We start from the raw sequence: 22,347 nt of genomic DNA on the forward strand, positions 1-22,347 counted from the left end.
AGGTTGCACAGAAGAAAAAGATATCCCAGAAGAAACTGAAGAAACAAAAACTTATGGCCCGGGAATAAATGCTGCAGAAAATAAATGCAAATAAAAGTCATGAAGTGACTAAGTGACTAAGCACACACACACACGAAGCTACAAGTTTGGTCAGAGCAGCAATTAATAACAAATTTCTCAAGGGTTCTCTATTGCTTACAGGATAAAGTGCAAATTTCTTAACATTTCATGAAGCAACCCTCCACTTTTTGACTAATGACTACTGCTTCAGTCTCATCTATCCCTCCTCAAAAACTAAGCCTATGCCATCTTTACCTGCCTGTTCATGCCTCCTTCCCTTTTGCTTCTATGTTCCTTCTTCCTGGAAAACCAATTCATTTATAAAACTCACCTCAAACATCATCTCCTCTATGAAGTCTTTTTTTTAAATAAATATTTGTCTATTATTTATTTGGCGGGTTAGCTCTTAGTTGCAGTACACAGGATCTTTCATTGTAGCAAGAGGGCTTCCCTCTAGCTGCGGCACATAGGCTTAGTTGCCCATCAGCATGTAGGACAAAGTTGATGAGCTTTTAACTGTCTCCTCTGATTGCTCAGACATTTTTAGAGGGCAGACCAGGGATCAAATCCACATCCCTTGCTTTAGAAGATCGGTTCTTAACCACTGGACCACCAAGTCTTGAATCTGATTCTCTCCACTCTTTCCTGTCCCAGGTAGAACTGATCACTTCGCCCTCTGTCCCTACACAAACCCTTCCATCACAATCCCTATAGTGCTTTACCATACATTTTTTAAAAATGTGTAACAGAAAGCACAACAAAAGAAAAAGTAAATAGATTTTAGAGTTGGACAGACAAGGTTTAAATCTTTGTTCCATTATTTATTAGTTCACTGACCTGGAGGAAGCTAAATTCTCAGAACTTCTTTTCATCTTAAAATGGGATAAGTATGATAGTAATTACTCATATTTGTGAAGTCCTACCATAGAACCCAATAAAGAGGAGACATTCAATAAATGTCACTGATTAGGTCAATGAATGTCACATCAGATGGCCAGTGTGATGTGATGTGGCAAAAGTCTTGGAAGGTCTCTCTCTCTTTCATAACTTTTTCTTTTTTGGTTTTAGTTAGTATTTTGTTTGTTAAGAATTACCTTGCCCCAAATTGGAAGCAAACTGGCAAACACTCTCATCCGACAAGGGTTGGTACAACATAGTTTAAAAACTTTCCTTTTTCATTCACACAAACTTTCATTCTAGTAAGCATACTGTCTTATACAATTACCTGATGAAATTAAAACTTTTTACACTCCAAAATATTTGATAACTGTCAATTTTAACAAGCTACCAGATAATCTTGCAATAACATATGTGTTTGAATGTTACTCACCATCATTTTCTTTTGGCAGTGATTGGCACTGAAATCCTTCGGCCTGTATCTTTTATGAGCACCATTCTCATTGTTAACAAGAAATTCACCAATAGGGACAGTTCCTGTGCACCATTCAAGAACACCACTTCGCTGAGAAAGGGGAACCACCTGAAATTACAGATTAAATACCTTTTGATTATGGATAGGCGTTAAAGAGCATGTGAAGATTATTTAATTATCAGAGTCAGCGTGAAGCATTTTTTCAAGTTGCATTACTACTTTTCTGTCCATAGGAAGAAAGCAACTGAAAATAAACGAGCTCAAACAGTAAGATTTTCTAGCCTGATGCTTGGACTTCTAAGAACCTGCTCTTCTCTCCATTTTCAGGATTCTCTGAGGGGTCAATCCTGTTAATTGTACTCATCATCTGTGACTGACCAAGCCATACTAAGGTTACTCCTTCTAGCACTTTGTTTTCCTTACAACTTTAATATCAAATTCAAAGAATTTCACTTTGGAAGACATCAAATGTAGTCTTAATTTGGGTATACTTTAATAATTGAAAGTGTATGTATTCTTGCTTTGTAGTCTCATTAGCTACACCAAGAGGAAATGTATTCTTAAACATACTGTAAAATGAGCACTTCTACTAGAAAGATTAAAATGATTAAAAATTATGACATTATAAATATACATAAAAGTAGAAAATAATATAAACACCCTTTTACCTACTAAACAGCTTTATGAAATCTAAGATTTTTCATATTTGCTGGGAAAGAGACAAAACTCCCTTTGTACTCCTCACTGACCCTGTGGCCCTCCATACCAACAAGATGACTGCTACCTTGCTTATCATGTTCACATATTTTGGGGTATACAGTACTTTTATTCAAAGCTTTATATATACATACATACATGTGTGTATATATATATATATATATATGTAGGGCTTCCCTGGTGGCTCAGCAGTAAAGAAACTGCCTGCAACGCAGGAGGCACAGGAGCTGTGGTTAGAATCCCTGGCTAGGGAAGGTCCCCTGGAGGACGTCATGGCAACTCACTCCAGTATTCTTGCCTGGAGAATTCCATGGACAGAGGAACCCGGAAGGTTGCAGTCCATAGGGTTGCACAGAGTCAGAAACGACTGAAGCAATTCAGCACAGCACAGCATGTATGTATATGTAACTGTAAGCTTTAAATAAAGATATTTATACTACATGTATGTTTTGCAATTGCTTTTTTCTCAATCAACACTATTTTATTAATACCTTTAACTATGTTAGTACATTTAACCCTAAGTCATTCGTTTTAACAACTCTGCATTGTATAAATATACCATAATTATCCAATTTATACAATTGGAATACTGATTAACATTTACATTGTTTCCAGATTTCCCCAATGCTGCTATGAATTAGTCTAATAATGAATATATTTCAGTTTTTCTAGTATACATGTACCTGGAAATTGAAGAGCTGGGTCATTTGGGACATGCATCTTCAACTTAGTTAACATATACTGGCAAATAACTATCCAAAGTAGTTTTACCAATTATATACCCATTAGCAGAGTCTATTCTATAACCTCCTAACATGTAGTATTTATCAAGACTTCCACATTTTGCCAATCCAAGAGGTGTGTAATAGCATCTTATTGTGGTTTTCATTTGTATTTTCCAGATTCCCAGGAAAGCTGAGTACAATTTAATAGGCTCATTGGCTATTCAAATGTTTTCTTCTTGTGAACTGCCTGTTTGTATTCATCACCCTTTTTTTCTCTTTCATGGCTTGTCTTTTTATTACTGGTCTGTAATAGGTATATCCATATTCTGTACATAAATCCCTTGTTATTATTCATAACAACTCTTTTTGTTATCAACATTTAGAAATTTGTTTTCTCAGCCACCTGCCTTTATAGTATCTTTAATTCCATACATTTTAAATTTTAATATACTCAAATATGTTTTATTATTTTCTGTTGTGTCTTAACATGGAAGAGATTTCATTAATTTATTAACTATGTTTTCTGAGACTCTATTATGTCTTACACATGATGCTAGGGCACTGAGAACGGCAATGAGGCAGATGAAGAACATGTCCTTACAAAGCTTCGTTCTGGTGTGGGAACACACACACTAATAGGCATTTAATGATGCCAGATAACAAGTATAACAGAACAAAACAGATGTTTAAAAAAGTAACTGATACTTCTTTATATGGTCAGAGAAGGCATCTCCGAAGAGGTGACATTGGAGAAAAGCCTGAAAGAATAATAACCTAAGGGAAAAGTTCATGCAGAGATCTGAAGAAAGAGTATTACAGGCAGAGGGAAGTGAAAAGCCCTGCAGTGAAACAAAATCGGCATTCAGTGCTTCAGTCCTAAACCACCACTCCCCACCCCTTACCTGCGCATACCCCTACTGTCTCCTGCCCCCCTGTCCTCCCCCTGAAGCGGTCCCCAGCAGCTGCGATCCCACAGCAGGGTGTATGCCCCTCCCGTGTGGGCTCCCCCTCAGTTTTTACAGAGTCTGGGCCTTGAACCCTTTATGACTGTCCTCTCTAGATGAGCAGGCTCAGGGCTAGCACCCTGTCTCAAAGATACCAAAATGAGGCTAGTTCTGGATGAGCTAGTTGGTGGGGCTCAGCCTTAGGAAAACACTGCTGCTCAGATCCTAAGACCCTAAGCTCCCAGATGTTGACAGGCCTAAGCCCTGGAGTCTGGCAGAATAGGAGCCATGTCCTGAAGTTCCTAAGAGGAGCCTTTGCAAAAGATTTGTGTTTTAAAGCCTTTTTCAGGGCTTCAGGCTTCCTTTTGCCCTGTACCCACCCACCCTGGTTAAAGGGGTGAGTGGAAGGGTTTGCCAAGGATCATGGGCACAGAATAGGCCCTGGTACCAAGGGTCTCAGGCTACTCATCACTTTTCTTATAGGAGCAAATGAGGCAGGGCAGAGAGGGCTGGTCCCTCCTTTCTCCCCATCCTCCCTCAGATGTTAAACTGTCTCCAGGCAGGAGGAGGCCAGTGATTGTGAGTCCCATGCTGTGTATCCTTCCTGAGCCTGTGCTCACTCTCAGGGCCGAGAAGCTCCCAAAACAAGGCCCTCTCTTTAGGGGCAGGGCCGTAATCTCGGGAGCAGTGCTAGATCACAGGCATTTTGGTAGGCAACAACTGAACAGATTCTGGCTGCCTGTTAGTGTGGTAAGGTCTCCTACTTGGGTACAATGAAAAAGGAGCTGGAAGAACCCTGGCCCAGGAGGCTCCACTTGCTCCAGTAAGTCACAGTGACCCTGGGGTGACGGCCTTGTATTGAGGGTCCACTGGGAGTTGGTGGCCAAGTCTCTCCCTTTTCTCTCCCCAGGCAACATTGGAGCCTGTTCCTGCCCTCAGCCTGGGTCTTCCCCAGTGGTCTTAAAGATAAGCATGATTCCTTATCTTCAGCTCTTTTCATTCTCCAAAAATGCACTTAACACTCTGCATTGCAATTGTCTGTCTGTTTCCCCTGGTAGACTATGAGCTTCTTAGGAACTAAGACTATGTTTTATGACTTTTATATCCCCAGCACCTGGTAGAGTATCTAATACACCACTAGACAAGTAAATAAACAATTACTGAACAAATGAACAAACAGATCTCATAGTCTTTCCAACTTATTTTCCTTCCTGCTTAAGTACCTCTAAATGCCTTCCTCCCAGAAAATTCAGCTTTATCTTTGACTTTGAGCTAGCTGCGGCCCTAATGCTTGATCACATCCTTACCTCCTAATATATTCCATCAAAGATCTCTTTTCTAAAATCACTCTCTATTAGTATCTAGTTGTAAGGGAAAAAAAATCAAACCCTTGTCTTTTGTTAAGAGACTGATGGAGAAATGAGTAGGTTGGCTTTTTTCTGCCTCATTTCAGAGTTCAACTGTGATGCTGGCTGACGTAAAAAAACATCGAACTCAAGTTTCAGAAGGCAAATGGCAATGTTTTTCACAAGGCATAATGAAGTATTAAGTACAAAGCTTCTTTCAGCATTTAAATGTTGTTTATAAGACACTGATTTTAAAAAATGAATCCTTTCATATCTAAGATTTTAGGCTAGTTGTTCAACATACTTTCTAAAACTGTAGTTTTGGTAAAGATAAATTAGCCCAGTCACACAAATTCTGGTTATTGGAGGGCCATGTCTCAGTGCCAGCAAAAACAATACGAACTTTGTCTTCCTTCATCCCCACGTGATTCTCTCTGATATCTTGTGTTCCTCAATATACAGGTCTCTCCTTTGAGGCTGCGTGTTGACATTTGGGTTGTTGTCTTTGTTGTTGTCGTTCAGTCACTAAGTCGTGTCTGACTCTTTGCCACCCAGTGGACTATAGCCTGCCAGGTTCCTCTGTCCATGGGATTTCCCAGGCAAGAATACTGGAGGGGGGTTGCCGTTTCTTTCTCCAGGGAATCTTCCTGACTCAAGGATCAAACCCATATCTGCCTGCATTGGCAGGCAGATTCCTTACCACTGAGCCACATTTGGGTGCCAAGAGTTAATTCCAGGCAGTCAATGACCCTGCTTTTGTCACAATGATCACAAGAAGACTGAATGACAGATTGGGAATGACTCCACAGAAGACTAGGTAGACTGCTTCACTACATACCATACAGTACTTCCAGGAACCTTTAACTGAAATCAAGAACAACTAGCAACAAAGCTACAACACAGCTTTCACATTTTTGGAGTAGTCTCAAAATAATATAGATCTATTGGCCCAATAGTACAATTAAACAAAAAAGGTCAAACCTAAACTCTCATATTTAGGGGTCATTTAAAATTTTTATTATTATTATTTTTTAATTTACTTAGCTGTGCAGGTCTTAGCTGCAGCACATGGGATCTTTGATCTTCATTATGGCAAGTAGGATCTTTAGTTGCAACATGTTAAAACTCTTAGCTGTGACATGTGGATGCCCTCTTAGCTGTGGTTTGTGGGATCCAGTTCCCTGAGAGAGCTTAAACCCATGCCCCCTGCCTTGGGAGCATGCAGTCTTCCAAGAGGTCATTTTTTAATATTCAAATATATAACATTAAATAATTCCACTATTTAACTGGTAAAACAGTTATCTGTGAAAATAAGATATTTAAAAAGTTACAAGGTTTGCCTTCAAAATATTTTAGCTCAAGGTCTTGTCTCATGCTTTACAGCAATGAACTCTGGAAGCTAAACTGTGTTATTTGCTTGGAAGCCTGAGCTGCTTTCTGAGAAAACCAGGTGACCCTATAGACCAAGGGTGGCTCAGTGGTAAAGAATCTACCTGCAATTTAGGAGATGTAGGTTCGATCCCTGGGTCAGGAAGATCCTCTGGAGGATGGCATGACACCCCACTTCAGCATTCTTGCCAAGAAAACCCCACGGACAGGGGAGCCTGGCGGGTTACAGTCCACAGGGATGCAAAGAGTCAGACAAAACTGAAGTGATTGAGCACTTATAGCCCAAATATGTTGCAACATATTTGATCCCAGCTCTTTAGTCATCACCTTTGCTATCTAAAAGTCTAGCATTTAGAGCATAAAACTTCCCTTTCATTCATGTTATTGAATATCTGCTCTCTAAAAATGTCTGAGCAATCAGAGGAGACAGTTAAAAGCTCATCAACTTTGTCCTACAATGAAGCGAAATCAATAGATAGCAAATTAACTAGACTGTTGGGTCTCAAAGTGTGGTTCCTAAACTGCAGATGCATCAGCATCACTTGGTACCTGGCTAGAAATGCATATTCTCAGGCTCCATCCTGGAATTAGAAATTTTAGGGGCTCAGCCATCTGTGTTTTAACAGACCCTTCCAGGGACTAGAATGCCTGCTAAATTTGAGTAGCACTGATCTAAACCACATCAAAGAATAGATTTCACAGATCTTTAATTTTAACTTTTGCTCTTAGCATTTCATGAGAACTCGCTTTTTGTTAACTGGTACTAGAAAGCATCAAGTTAACAATAAAGTTTCAGGTGACAAATTTCTCACAAATTTGAAAGTAAGAAAAAAAGTGTGCTTTTTTTAAATGCTTTTCCACTTTTCAACTTTATCCAACTAATAAGTGAGTTTTATATTTTTATTTCTATAGGCAGTTAAGAAGCTCTAAAAAAATCTCAGTTTTCAGTTACAATAGCCTGACTCAATCAGAATTTTGGTGGGTAGATCTAATTTCTTTTTCTCTGCTCCCCTAGTTATTTGGTTTTTAATTTAACAATTATTTTTATAATTAAAAAAATGTTCATTGAGGGCAATTCAAACTATATTTAAAAAACAGGTACTACCCATAATCCCATCATGCCCAGAGTTAATAGCATTTAAGGAACTTTATGTCAAAGTTATATACTGATTTCTTACACATGTATATATAAACATCTGTCAAGGCTACTTTGGTTTCATATGACTGGACAGAGTCCACTTTCATGCATTGCTTTTACCAAAGACATTTTAGTCATTCTCACCAATATATTTTTCAAGATAAACTTTTACATCATGTTTCCACATTCCAAAATTTTTACTGGAATTTCATTTCATTATCTATGCTAATTTGAAATCAGCTGACATTTTTCAGTGTCTTCCCATTTATGATGTGGTACTTTTACCTTATCCTAATTTTCCTTTTTTCTTTCTTGTTACATTTGTATAATTTTTTCAGTCTTGCATCTTTCTTATTATTATTAATCCTAAGCAGCTGCAGCTGCTGCTGCTAAGTCGCTTCAGTCGTGTCCAACCCCGTGTGACCCCGTAGACGGCAGCCCACCAGGCTCCCCCATCCCTGGGATTCTCCAGGCAAGAACACTGGAGTGGGTTGCCATTGCCTTCTCCAATGCGTGAGTGAAAAGTGAAAGTGAAGTCGCTTAGTCGTGTCCAACTCTTAGCGACCCCATGGACTGCAGCCTACCAGGCTCCTCCGTCCATGGGATTTTCCAGGCAAGAGTACTGGAGTGGGTTGCCATTGCCTTCTCCACCTAAGCAGCTTATTCACATTATAAACATTATTGTATTTTTTAATTATATTTTTAAACTAATCTTAGTTGATGGTTGGGATACCTCGAGTTTAAGTAGGGTTAACTTGCTGGAGAAAATAAACACTTGTTTATATACCATTGTGCAGGTTTAAGAAACAGATATGGGACGATCCTAAGTGTCTCTGAAAGACTGCTTCTCTACTAATACACAGTAATTATCTTAATTTGTTTATATCTTCATAGAAATAGAAACAACGAATAAATAAATAAGCCTTGCTACAGCAGTGACAGAAGAATCAAGGGCAAATAGGACATACAGGAATGAAACCAGAAAGGAACACCTATAGAAAACAAGTCCTTCAAAATGAAGGTATATTGCAATTTTTAAAAATGCAAATGTGCTAGATGAGCATTCATGTAAGGGTCAAAGATGATTAAATTAATAGAATAATGTGACTTAAGAATTATCTTCTCACGCAAAATGCTGGAGGAAATGCAATTGGGACCGGACATCCCTCTATTAAAGGTAATCTGACAATATCTACCAAATTACAGGTGCATTTACTGTTACCCATCAATCCAACTTGAGGAAATCTACCTCACAGATTTACCGGTGGATATATGAAATACGCTCAATGTCATTTACTGCAGCACAGCACTGCTTTCTACAGGAAAGGACTATATGACCCAAGTGCCTATTTTATATGATAAGGACTTGTGTGATAATTATGTACTAATGCACACAGCAGTTGTTAAAAAAGCAAAAACTTTCTATAATATACTGCTGAGCTAAAAAAATATTGTTGTCTCTACTCTAGGAAAGGGGGGAAATAAGGAATTATAGTCACATATTCTGGAGAAGGAAATGGCAACCCACTCCAGTGTTCTTGCCTGGAGAATCACAGGGACGGGGGAGCCCGGTGGGCTGCCGTCTATGGGGTCGCACAGAGTCTGACACGACTGAGGCGACTTAGCAGCAGCAGCAGCAGCAGCAGTCATATATTCTATTCGTATAACACTGGAAACAAATGAAAACGGCACTTATAAGGGTAAGAGATGGTGGGGCATGAGGTTGACAGGTAAAGGGAAAAGGGTGAGAGAAGGCTTCCCTTTTTATACCTGTTTCTATTATTGGACCTTTGAACCATGCAAATGTATTACCTAGTCAAAAACTAGCATATTTAAAATTTTAAAACCCTACATTATATAAAGTATTCTTCACTGAATCAGTATTTTCTTTTTAACATCACTTCTCTTCTAAAGAGCACTTTTATACCAGAAATAGGCCAAATGGTCAAACATAAAGGGAAAATACTTTTAGCTGATTACAGGAACAAGATTTCTTGAAACAAAAAAATTGCTGCAATTAACATTAATGTATACTTTTACAAAAGAAAAACACTGTTTAAATCAGAGCTTAGCAATATATGGTCTTTGGACCAAACCCCAGTCCCAAAATATTTATGTATAGCCTGTGAGCTAAGAATGGTCTTTCAGGTTTAAAGAGCTATCAAGGAAAAAAATAAATAAAGAATATGCAACAGAGACCTATGTGGCCCACAAAGTCTAAAATGTTATCCTTCAGGAAAATATTTGCTGACCCCTACCTCATTTTCATAAGCCCTTTATGAAGCAGCAGAAATATAAGCTACCTTATAAGTGCAAATAGTCAATTTCCTCTTCCTGGTTTCAGTATTTCTCTGCAGTAATGTATTACACATCTGGAAAACCTGCTGCATGACGGCATCTTGTCTCAGGTCATCGCGGCCCTTCAGAATAATCAAAACACAAATAACTAAGCACAGTTCATTTTCTTTACTATAGAATCACACAAAGTCATCTGAGGACAGCCAAAGGGCACTTGGAAATCAGAGGATCTGTGCTCCCCTTAACAATCTCTTAAGTAATTAAGACCTAATACTACTCTTTTGTTTGTGAGTGTAACACACAAACACACAAACAAAGGGATAGTTAGAATAAGCTACACCACTGTAGACCAGTTTAGAAAAAAGAAGTACCTGTCCCCACTCCCCATCACAGCTGCTTCTGTAACTAAAATAACTGGAATGCCTCCACTTAAGGGCACACTGCAAAATGCCAAGGTGGAGGAGCACTGTTGTCTCTCTGCTACTTCCCAGCAAGGCCCAAAGAGCTTAAAAGCAGAGTAAGAGAGGAGTGCTATCCCTTTTGCGTGCATTTAAAATAGCACTTAGCACAATGTCAGACCCAGGATACTGAAGCATGGGCCTTCAACTTGAACTATTCAAGAAAATAAGCAACACTCAACAAAAATTTTTTTTCACAACAAGTAGGCTGATGGTTAAACCTCACCATATCTACACATTTAAAAAGTATTCTTTCACTTCAACCAACCATGAGGAAAAGCATTCTGCTTCTAGAGAACAACTTATTTCTACTTTGTTTTCCTCACCTGTAATTATTAAGAACAAAACCAAAGAGCCAAAATAAGAAGAAAATATCTATTAGTTTTTCTCTGATGTTTTTCATTAATCCACTAGGAACCACACCACAAAAGCAAAGTCTCACCTTGACAAGTTGTCTCCTTTCCTTTCCATCAGAGCCCAAACAATCTATTATTTTTGGTAAATTTAAACCTCCTGCTAAACGAAATTCTGCTTTAAATGACTTTATAGTCACCAGATTCCCATATTCTCCTGTGGGGTCCACCTAATAAAGTATATAAATATGACAATACCTTAGTACTCAATTTGCATTTAAAGAAAAATGAATTTTAAATGACAATTTTAATACTAAGCAAAGGAATGAATGACAATGTGCTGTTGGTTAAGAACAGAAGTAGTAACTTTATAAATGAAAGAAAGGAGATTTGACATTGGAGAGGCTTCAAAAAGCAATATAGGTAACACAATTTACCTCCTTAAATATACCCTAATAAAAGAAGTTAGATGAGTGTTGCTGAAAAAACTATTCAATAACCCTGGTTCAGGAGTTACCATTGATCTGTATATGTTAAGTCATCAGTATAAATTAAGTCATCTCCTCACAAAAACAATAAGGTAAATTTTAGAAAAGTATGCAGAGGAGTTTTCTAGGTTTTAATTGCTAAATTTGGCAATTTCACAAAATATTTAAATAAGTAACTTTCCTGATAGGTTAATCCACACGATGAAGCTACATTTCAAATCAAATAACCATACATATTGAACAGTAAACTGCAAACTCAAAGGAGAGATTTTACAATGCAGTTAAAATGATCATTTTATAAACTATAATCTTTATAGCTTTATAGCTATATAGCTTTATAGCTTTATAGCTTCCCTGGTGGCTTGGTTGTAAAGAATCCACCTGTCAATGCAGGAGACGTGGGTTAGATCCTGGGTTGGGAAGATCCCCTAGAGAAGGAAATGGCAACCCACTCCAATATTCTTGCCTGGAAAATTTAATGGACAGAAGCCTGAAGTGCTGCAGTCCATGGGGTCACAAAAGAGATGAACATGACTTAGTGACCAAACAACAACCTTTATTATTATATTTATCCCTGCCCACATCGTACTTCTAGCAATAAAAAACCATTAGCACATGACTGAAAGTGTCATGTATATTACAGTCAATTTAATACTTAATACATATTGTATTATTTAATGTTGTAATACATCAAGTCATTACATTTTAACATGTACAGAATTTTAAAAAACAATATAAAACAATTAGAGACTTTCTTGCTCAGTTAAAAATTAATATTGACATAAACATACAAAATATTTCCTTCTTCTGGCCAATGAAAATATCAATAACAGTCTACAGACTTCTTCATAAGAAAGATGACAACTGTAAAACTGAAGGCAATAGAAAAGAAAGCAGGAGAGATATTTAAGTATTTTAAGTCTTGGTCAAAGGGAATCCAATAAAGAACGAACTACTGGTTGAAACAAATGGAATTGCCAATAATTAACCAATATTGACCTACAAAAAAAGGCTATTTCCAATGGTTTAACTTGCTAAAAAGTAATTTGGTTTAATTAAAAAATCAAAACAGTTAATGGTAAATTACCTTAATTTCCATAGTAGGGACAACAACATCTTCTAAATTTTTAAGTTTGATAATAGGCTGGTCTGCCGGAATATTTATGCCTTCTGTATTTAAAATAAAGAAGTTTCAGTGACAACTGCAAACTGAGCAACAGTACTGAAGTTGCAAAGCAGGAGAATTCAGCAGATACCATAAACCCAAACTATGGCTAACCTGTGGTTCTGATTTAGAAATGAAGACCAAAGACTTGGGACACAATGCCGCTCAGGGTCAGGGCATAGCAAAGGGTAACGTGGCTTACAGATGAATTTGCAGGTTGCCTGGCACTGGTAATTAGGCCAGACTCCACCTGAGGTGCCAAGTTGGACAACTTAAGATAATTATATAACAGTATGAATGGCACATAGATAATGCTATACACATTACTATTAAATGTGACTAAACAACATGACAGTATTCTTTGTTTGCTTAGAGGAACACTATGAGGAGCCTCATTTTTTAAAATAGTAAGAATTTAAATATGAAGATATGATTCTGAACAGAAAAAAAGAACATAATTATTAAAGTATGGGTAGACAGATACACACAACCAAATATTATAGCAGCTTATAATTATTTAAAGAGACACAGCAAGAAGAGTGATGGAGAAAATGATAAGGTCTTTTCATTTTTAAGTCCTAGAGTGCAGTTATCTATTATCAGTTTCACAATAAGATATTAAGTGAAAAAGTAACTGGAGGGGTATTGAAGCTTTTTAGATAAAAATTAAGTTTTGAATCATGTGTGAGTTGTAATCATCAGAACTTTCATATCTATAATTAATGTGTGTGAGTTGAGCAGATTTACATTCTGCTCTGTAATTAAAATATCCCTACAGAGAATAAGTGGGCGCCCCTGGTGGCTCAATGGTATAGAATCTGCCTGCAATGCAGGAGACACAGGTTCAGTCCCTGGGTTGCGAAGATCTCCTGGAAAAGGAAATGGCAACCCACTCCAGTATTCTTGCTGGGAAAATGGGAAATCTCATGGACAGAAAAGCCTGGCGGGCTATAGGCCATGGGGTCACAAGACTCAGACATGACTTAGCACCTAAAAACAACAACAGAGATTAACATAGCAAGAATGCAACATTCATTCTTTCAAATTGCATACTTCTCTGAGTCCTCCACTGAGTGACATCTAAATTTGCTAGTATAATATAAGCATCACAAAGTGCCTCAACACTTCTGACCATCTGAGGTCTCCTACTTCGGAGAGTACGTATTATTTTGTTAGCAGCCTCGGTTCGATCCTATTAATAAAATACAAACAAAAATTATTACAAAGGCAAACATGCAACATTAAAACTTGTTAGAGTTATAAAAACAAAAAAATGGAATTTATGCACATATCTAGACAATGGAAGGACTATAATCCCTGAAACAAAGCAGTCACTATATTATGAATGAAATGTATCAAAGGTATAATAATCTCAAGAGTAAATGACTTGGATGCCTTGTAGAACCTGTTTTTTCTTTGCTCATTACTCTGAGGAAAAATGGTAAAATACCTTTGGTATCTTTCATGCTTTGAGAAATATTCAGCAATTTTGAACCAATTTTAGGTAGCATCATAATAACAAAGGATTTACAAATTGAATATTGTCAACAATACATACTCTTTGAATTCCTGAGACTTAAGAAAGAAATATTTTGGGAAAAAATGAATATCACAATTCAAAAAGGTATGCATGTTCAATCCAAATACCTCATCAAGCTGAGAGCTTTGTTTAGGTGCATTTTTAGTTATTCTACTCCTTCTGGCTGCCTCTGGTTTGGTCAAAAATTCATCTTTGTTTGCATTTGCTAAGGCCAATATAATAAACAAAGTGTGATGAGGATGATCCATTGAAATTCTAGAGATGAGCTGTCAGAAAATTAAGAACTGTTAATTTTATGGAAAGAAAAAAATTAAAAATCCATAACCTTTTAAATTTTGCTTAACATTAAGATACATTTTACTGTGCTAGATGCTGAAGTGGGTGGACTGTGTGTGGGGTGGGAGTGGTGGTGTGGGTATGTATGGGACAGAGAAGTATATGAGGAAAAAGAAAGAGAAAGTGAGTAACAAGTGGAGTATGAAAGGAGACAAAGAGAATATTCTTGCCCTTATGTAACACAGTAAATATGACCAACTAAACTTTTTTGTGTTGCCACTTTCTAGAGTGGAACAGTAATATACAATAATATAAAAGAAAAGCTATTGTGGTTTGATTTTCATGTTTACTTACATTATTGAGGACTTCATGAAATCCTAGGCCTCCCATCATCTTGGTCCCCATTCTAGCAGCCAATTGGTACATAAGAGGCAAAAATTTGTATGATGGAATCTTCATTCCATCTCTCTGCCATTAAAAAACACAAAATTAAAAAGCAATGCATTTCAACTAGCCCTCACAGCTAAACAAACACAAAATGCTCCTCTACTAGTGCAATCATCAAGTAGACACATTTTTTCCTTATCATTTATCTAAAAGTTTAGATTAACTCACTGGTAAATCATGTTTGAACCTGTATCAGATTGCATTCAGAAGTGGAATACTTGGTACTGCTTATATTCCAGTGAATCCAAGGAGGACAAATGTTGATCTAAGGATTATTGTAATCTTGACTCCTGAGAAGTCAGTGTGAATAAAATGGAATAACTATTTTCCCCTACATTCTAAAAGAAACAGGATTTAATGTACACTAGTAGCAGAAATTTGTTGTATCTATTATGAATATTAACATTCTCTTCAGCCAGAAGAGCTATTTTACTTTTAAGCTTCAAACTGATTGGCAACATAACTTTAGGTGTCATTTAAGTATCATTAATAAATGACAGGGGATGATAGGACATAATATTTAGGTGTCATTAAGAAAATCCAAGATTTTTAAATAGAAATTTATAAAATTCTACTGCCTTAATGTTTTCTTAAAATCTTTTTTTTCCATTTACAAAAATAATTTATTGTAAAAAAAAAAAAAACCCAGAAAATAATAAAGCAGGGAAAAAACAAACACCACCTGTGATCACATCATCTTTAACGGCTTTCCAAATCTCCCAATCTAGCATTCTGGGTACTTTCCCGTGCAATGCTATGGGAAAAGACTGCCCTAAATTCTCTCATATCCACATAAACCTACATCATTAGAGTTAGTTAAGTACCTATGTGTAGAGCCCTAAACCAACTGCCAAGGATACACAGTATACAAAATGCATGACATTTGAAGGGCTAATGGCTTAACTTTTAAAGCACAGGCTAGAATTAAAATACTAGGTTGAAAAAGAAAACTTGCCTTCATCATGCCATTGACTTCAGAAACTCCAGAATTTTCAAGCCAGAGAGAACAAAGACGAAATATCCACATATCATGCCCTTCACCACTTAATAAGCAATTGATGTAATTTTCAACTGCTTTACATAAGAAACGTTTACGATCCTCTTTCAATGCACGGAGTGCACATTCATCCAACTCCAGCTCTCGCTGAACCTTTACTGTGTACCTTACATTGGATAATTAAAATAAAACACAAAAGTTGTTAAATTTTATAGAATTACAAAATCAAATAAGACATAAAATATAAAAAATTCTAAGAATTATAAGAGAACAAACTTACTTTTGTCTTTAACTTTCTGCAATTCAAAAGCTATTTTAGGCAACCAAAGTGGACTCTATCCAAGTTATTTCATTAACTTTATTTTCTACTTACACTAAAATACATACACCAAAAGCAGGTTTGAATAAAGGATTTAATTACATCAAACTAAGTAACTCCTCTCTAATTTCAACACCTATCTTTTTCAACTATGATACCAACAAACAAACTTAAAAAGCAAAACAGAAAGTTAACACCAGTATATTCCACAATTAGTATAGAGCCACAGCATGAATTTCTATCGGTTCTGTATACCTGTATAAACACTGTATATCTTGTTACTTGTTGACCCCCAGTTACCTGTTTGTCTGGATTTTATGTTCCCTAAGTAGGCCAACTTCCTCTTTGGCTCTTTTCAGGAGAGCTTGCTTGTTTTCAAATTCTGATGATTTCATGTAGTTTTCAATTCTTTGGTACTGAGTATCTGAGAACCGTGCTAATGAGAGAAATGCCTTCATTTTTCCATTTCTGAGCCCATCATTGCTTTCTCCATCATAATTTCCAGCAACTTCCACAGCCTTCAAGAAAAAAACAATCCATTTATATTTACAGATACTAAATGCATCTAAAGAATTACTCAGATCAAAGAAATATCCACGGTAAAGTTTAACTTATATATATATATATATATATATATATATGGATATAAGCTAAATTATACAAAATACAGTATTCCTTTGAGTTTTCAAAACAATTTTGACAGAGCAGAAAACAACTGAAATAGCTAATATGTGTAAAGAATGGTACAAAAACAAAAAGTTCTATAAAACTAAAAAAACATATTAGGCTTTTCATGTTCATTTATTAGTGAAGTAACTATTTTTAAAATTAAACTATATGAATAAGAGGGAGAAACAGGAAGCTCAAAGGTGGCAGTAGCACTGGGTTGGGAAGATCCCCTGGAGGAGGGCATGGCAACCCACTCCAGTATTCTTGCCTGGAGAATCCCATGGACAGAAGAGCCTGGTGGGCTACAATCCATGGAGTTGTAAAGACTTGGACACCACTGAGCAACTTTCACTTCACTTCACTTCAATGAAATGTACTCATGCTAAGCAACTCTATTAGGGTTCCTCAAAAATCTTACCTTTTCTAGATAGGTCTGCATGATGACTGCAGGATTTTCTAAGCAAGTTTCTGCTAACCACGTGCCACAAACCCTTAGACATTCTGTGTATATAAGTTTTAAGTTGGGATCATTCTGTAAAGGAAAGCAAAGTCTTAAAATGTAATTCATTATCATGACTGTACAAAAATATCTTCTATGTAGAAAAAAACAGGTTAAAAATGTATTTCCTCATTTGCTTTCACCTTACAACTATTTTAATAATTCCAAATATTTACGTTTATAAAATAATCATTCTCTACTACTATTACTATTATTGAAACAACTCACATTTATTGAGTACTTTTATATGCTTAGCATTATTACTATATATAATAATATAATAATTCATTTAATCCTCACAAGAATCCTATGAAGTAAGAACAATTATTATCCTTAATTCAAAAACTATAACTGAAGAACAAAGAGGGTAGGTAACTTCAGGGTCCATCAGTTCAGTTCAGTCGCTTAGTTATGTCAAACTTTTCACGACCCCATGGACTGCAGCACGCTAGGCCTCCCTGTCCATCACCAACTCCCGGAGTTTACTCAAAGCCCTGTCCATTGAGTTGGTGATGCCATCCAACCATCTCATCCTCTGTCGTCCCCTTCTCCTCCTGTCTTCAATCTTTCCCAGCATCAGGGTCTTTTCCAATGAGTCAGTTCTTTGCACCAGATGGCCAAAGTATTAAGAGTTTCAGCTTCAACATCAGTCCTTCCAATGAACACCCAGGACTGATCTCCTTTAGGATGGACTGGTTGGATCTCCTTGCAGTCCAAGGGACTCTCAAGAGTCTTCTCCAACACCACAGTTCAAAAGCATCGATTCTTTGGTGCTCAGCTTTCTTTATAGTCCAACTCTCACATCCATACATGATTACTGGAAAAACCATAGCCTTGACTAGATGGACCTTTGTTGGCAAACTAACGTCTCTGCTTTTTAATAATGCTGTCTAGGTTGGTCATAAGTTTCCTTCCAAGGAGTAAGCATCTTTTAATTTCATAGCTGCAATCACCATCTGCAGTGATTTTGGAGCCCCCAAAAACAAAGTCAGTCACTGTTTCCACATCTATTTGCCATGAAGTGATGGAACTGGATGCCATGATCTTCGTTTTCAGGGGCCATACTGTTAAGCAATACTTAAACAATCATACCATGTGAGCTCCCTGGGCTTGGTATAATGATAAATTCTCTAATAACGGAGGATGTTATACAAGTTTCCATTATCCAAAAGTACAAAATGTTGATATTCACCTAGTAGGTGTATGTCAGAGGGACATCATTGAGGCCAAATCTTTAAAATACTTCATGATTCCTACAAATGCTGCTAAATTTGTCCATCTTATGCTGGAGACAGAGTTGAAGAAGTAATCAAGTTTATAATAACTAATATAAAATATATATGTACATTAAAGGTAATGGTAGATAAAATATCAGATGTGATGTTTTCAGGGTCTTTGGATTGACAACCCAATTATTTCAACTTGCCTTTTAAAAAAAAGTTTTATTCTCTTATGCATTTCCTCTTGCTTTTTTTGTTATTTCAAATCTATAGTAGCTATTTCATCTTTGTTTCCCACACACCCTCCTTGAATACTGTAGAAAGTTTTAAAAAAAATAAGGCTTATCATTGGGATAAATTAATCTATGATGAGATGGACTGATAGAAATGTTGTAAAAAGGAAAAATGAACACTGTCTAAACTTTTACAAATACTAATTTTCAAGACTCCATTTTAAAATTTCTTGTTCATGGATCAGTAATTTCAAAGCTTTAATAAAATTAGTAATTATATTAAGATTTATTTAAGATATTATAAAGCACAGTAATCTTTCTTATTTCAGTAAATACTAATTCAACCAATAGAAAAAAAGTGAACCTCTGTGCAACTGGCATCCAGCTTCTTGATCATTTGCTTGAGAATACTCAGGGCAAGACTCTGTTCCTTTTTTGCCCAGAATACTTGTGCTTCCTCCAGTTGCCACTCAGAGACTCCACTACTAGCTGAATTATACTGTTTAATTTGAAATATTGCCCTTTCAGGGAGCTGAAATGAAAATAACAAACAAAAATAAATATTTTTACTATAACTACTACTACTACAAATAAAAGCAGTCACTACCATTCACTAAAGACTTGACAATTTTTAAGATTATCTTAAGTGCATTTCTGACTGCCTTCCCCAGCCCCCATATCTGCCTATCTGTTTTTCTTTATATAAAGACATATATAATTATGTGTGCATTTATACACAGTATATACAATCACTGAAATGTTATACACATAGCAAGTTAGGTAGTTTCTCATTATTTAACCAGGAAATTGAGGGTTAGAGAAAGACTTGTCCAAGACTCAAATTCAGGTCTAATTCCAAAAGGGGAAATCTTAAAGAACTATGCTATACAATGTTATAATAGCAATGTGTCTCTCAATGACATTTCTTTTTACTTATGCTTTCTATTTTCTAGGTAATAAAAAGGCGAGGTCAACGAGTGAGATGACTTAGTTTTAAATCTGATTACCTGAGTGTTCTTGAAAGTTCGGGCTAATACAGAGAGTTCTACAAGATGCTTGGTGAGAATGTCCTTAAAACACTCTCTTTGGGAGTTTTCCATTTCTTTTTCCATCAAGATCTCCAAAATGACTGTGCGTAGAGCCATTATAGGCTCCTGAAAACTAAAATCACTGTCTTTGAGAAGCTGGGAATGTTTCCACCACTTCATGTACACTTCAGAGGGCTGCCTATCTGTTACTGATCTGAAAGCCAAACCACAGGTTTCATTAGCAACAGAAATGAAAAAAAAAAGGTGCTATTATGCAGGTTCTAAAACTTAAGATTTAATAAACACTAAAGGAATTTTTGCAGCAAGATGACTGGAACTTCTAAAATAAACCAAAATAAGGATCAAAGTTTAGTGAAGTGAAGTCACTCAGTCGTGTCCAACTCTTTGCAACCCCATGGACTGTAGCCTACCAGGATCCTGTCCATGGGATTTTCCAGGCAAGAGTACTGGAGTGGGTTGCCATTTCCTTCTCCAGGAGATCTTCCCAACCCAGGGATTGAACCCAGGTCTTCTGCGTTGTTGGCAGACGCTTTACCATCTGAGCCACCAGGGAAGTCACCAAAATAAGGATCAAAGTTGAGGAACCTACATTATGGTCAGATCTCTGAGGGTCAGTTCAGCAGAGAACCCAACAGATGATAAACATTTTAAAATTTTCTTTCTTTTTTAAAAATTGAAGTATAATTGATTTACAATATTATAGTAGTTTCAGGTATACAGGAGAGTGATCCAATATTTTTATAGATGCTACTTTCAAGATATTCTTAAAAACACTCTTCAACCTCACAAAAAGTAGCACTTCTAAATTAATATTCTTCTGAAATGAGAACACATTTCTCCGGCCTCTCATTCAGAACATCTACACCTCTAGTCCAATTTCAATGATCCTTCAAAGAGGACAGTCAGCAAGGAAATGAAATAAACTCACTATCTACCGTACCCATCAGGCACAGGGCATGACTCTGCAAAACTGTAGCTGTTAAAGAAAGCACAATCCAATGAAGGAAATGTTGGCATCTGGCAAAGGTTTCACATACCAATATTTTTTAATAAAGGAAGAGAAAATACATCTCGCACAATTAGCTCATATGAGCTGAGTGTTTCCCAGATGTTCAAATTAAGCAATACTGTCCAATCCTTCAGGAGTACTATATGGGGAGAAATCAAGACGAATGAAGCAGGTAAACTAAGAAGATGACCTTAAGGTGATGACTATGAAATGAAAGTTCTTTTAGTTGCTTGCTAAAGAAGGAAACAGTAACACAATTCACAGGAACCAAAACTTTAATTCCTCCCAAAATGATCTTAAGAGCAGCAGGTCTCAAATTTTCAAATCTCAGGAAATCCTTTATACGAGAGGTCCCCTTTTTGGTACCAGGGATGGGTTTTGTGGAAGATAATTTTCCCACAAACTGGGGAGGTGGTGGGGTGGATGTTTTGGGGTTGATTCTCATAAGAGCTCACAACCTAAATATCTTGCATGTGCAGTTCAGTAGGGTCCGTGCTCCTATGAGAATCTAAGGCTGCTGCATGCGAACCTTGGGGAAAGGTTGTAAATACAGATGAAGCTTCACTTGCTTGCCTGCCGGCTCACCTCCTGCTGTGTGGCCTGGTTCCTAACAAGCCATAGCTCGGGGTTTGGGGACCCCTGCTTTACACTCTTACAAATTATGGAAGACTCCTAAAGAGCTTTCATTTACAGGATTATACTTATTAATATTTGGGCTTCCATAGTGGCTCAGATGGTAAAAAATCTGCCTGCAATGCAGGAGACCTGAGTTCGATCCCTGCGTTAGAAAGATTCTCTGGAGAAGGGAATGGATACCCACTCCAGAACTCTTGCCTGGAGAATTACATGGACAGAGGAGCCTGGCAGGCTACAGACCAAGGGGTCACAAAGAGTCAGACACAGCTGAGTGACTAAACATTTTCATTATTAATATTTACCTTTTTAGAAACTAAAACTGAGAAAAATCTAACATGTATTAAATTTTGTTTTAAAATAATAATAAATCAACTATGTATTGATTTAGTGAGAAGAGCACTATTTCACATTTCTATGAATCTCTTTGATGTCTGGCTTAATGGAGACACTTGAATTCTCATCTCAGATTCTGCATTTAGTTTGCTGTGCTATTATGTTTGGTTGGAGAATGTGAAGAAAATCTAGCCTCATACAGATACAGGAAAAGCAGGAATACAGTAACAGTCTTTTCAAATAATTGTAGTTATTCTCTGATACCTCAGCAAAACATCACTATACCTCATGAAAGAATGAAAGCAAAAAAAAAAAATAGTAATAATAATAAGATTTTGCTATAATTTTAACAATAGTTTTAATTTCATGAACCCCTGAATGGATCTTAGGGCCTGCAGGATCTCTACACTACATTTTGTGAACTGCTATCCTAGAACATAGGTATTTGTTACCAATTTGTCAAATTTTTCTTCCTTAAAATTCCCTAGCAGAGAAAGATCCAGAAATACTGCAAAGTGAGATGACTTCCTTTCCACCATTATAAGGGGCAATCTCCCATAAACACTCCATATTCATTAACATGGACTGTTGACTAAGAATTGGTCACCAGGAAATAGCACTAGGGATACAAGAACAAATAAGTCCCACTTTCAGGGATCTTCTAGTA

At 36.7% G+C, this 22,347-nt stretch overlaps 1 protein-coding gene across 3 annotated transcripts in view; it reads right to left on the reverse strand.

Annotated features, from left to right (window-relative positions):
* Positions 1-22,347, reverse strand: part of ATM (ATM serine/threonine kinase) — a 136,159-nt gene that overhangs the window by 20,812 nt on the left and 93,000 nt on the right. For all 3 annotated transcript variants that reach the window (XM_065944050.1, XM_065944048.1, XM_065944049.1), the window contains exons 45-56: positions 19,661-19,895; positions 19,018-19,185; positions 17,120-17,233; positions 16,333-16,550; positions 15,672-15,879; positions 14,624-14,737; positions 14,101-14,259; positions 13,507-13,645; positions 12,376-12,458; positions 10,890-11,030; positions 9,995-10,111; positions 1,391-1,540 (exon numbers count right to left, since the gene is read on the reverse strand). In XM_065944050.1, coding sequence (XP_065800122.1) covers positions 1,391-1,540; positions 9,995-10,111; positions 10,890-11,030; positions 12,376-12,458; positions 13,507-13,645; positions 14,101-14,259; positions 14,624-14,737; positions 15,672-15,879; positions 16,333-16,550; positions 17,120-17,233; positions 19,018-19,185; positions 19,661-19,895 — 1,846 coding nt within the window. The remainder of the gene's footprint in view (positions 1-1,390; positions 1,541-9,994; positions 10,112-10,889; positions 11,031-12,375; positions 12,459-13,506; positions 13,646-14,100; positions 14,260-14,623; positions 14,738-15,671; positions 15,880-16,332; positions 16,551-17,119; positions 17,234-19,017; positions 19,186-19,660; positions 19,896-22,347) is intronic.

This window comes from Muntiacus reevesi, chromosome 9, assembly GCF_963930625.1.
Source record: "Muntiacus reevesi chromosome 9, mMunRee1.1, whole genome shotgun sequence".
NCBI lineage: Eukaryota > Metazoa > Chordata > Mammalia > Artiodactyla > Cervidae > Muntiacus > Muntiacus reevesi.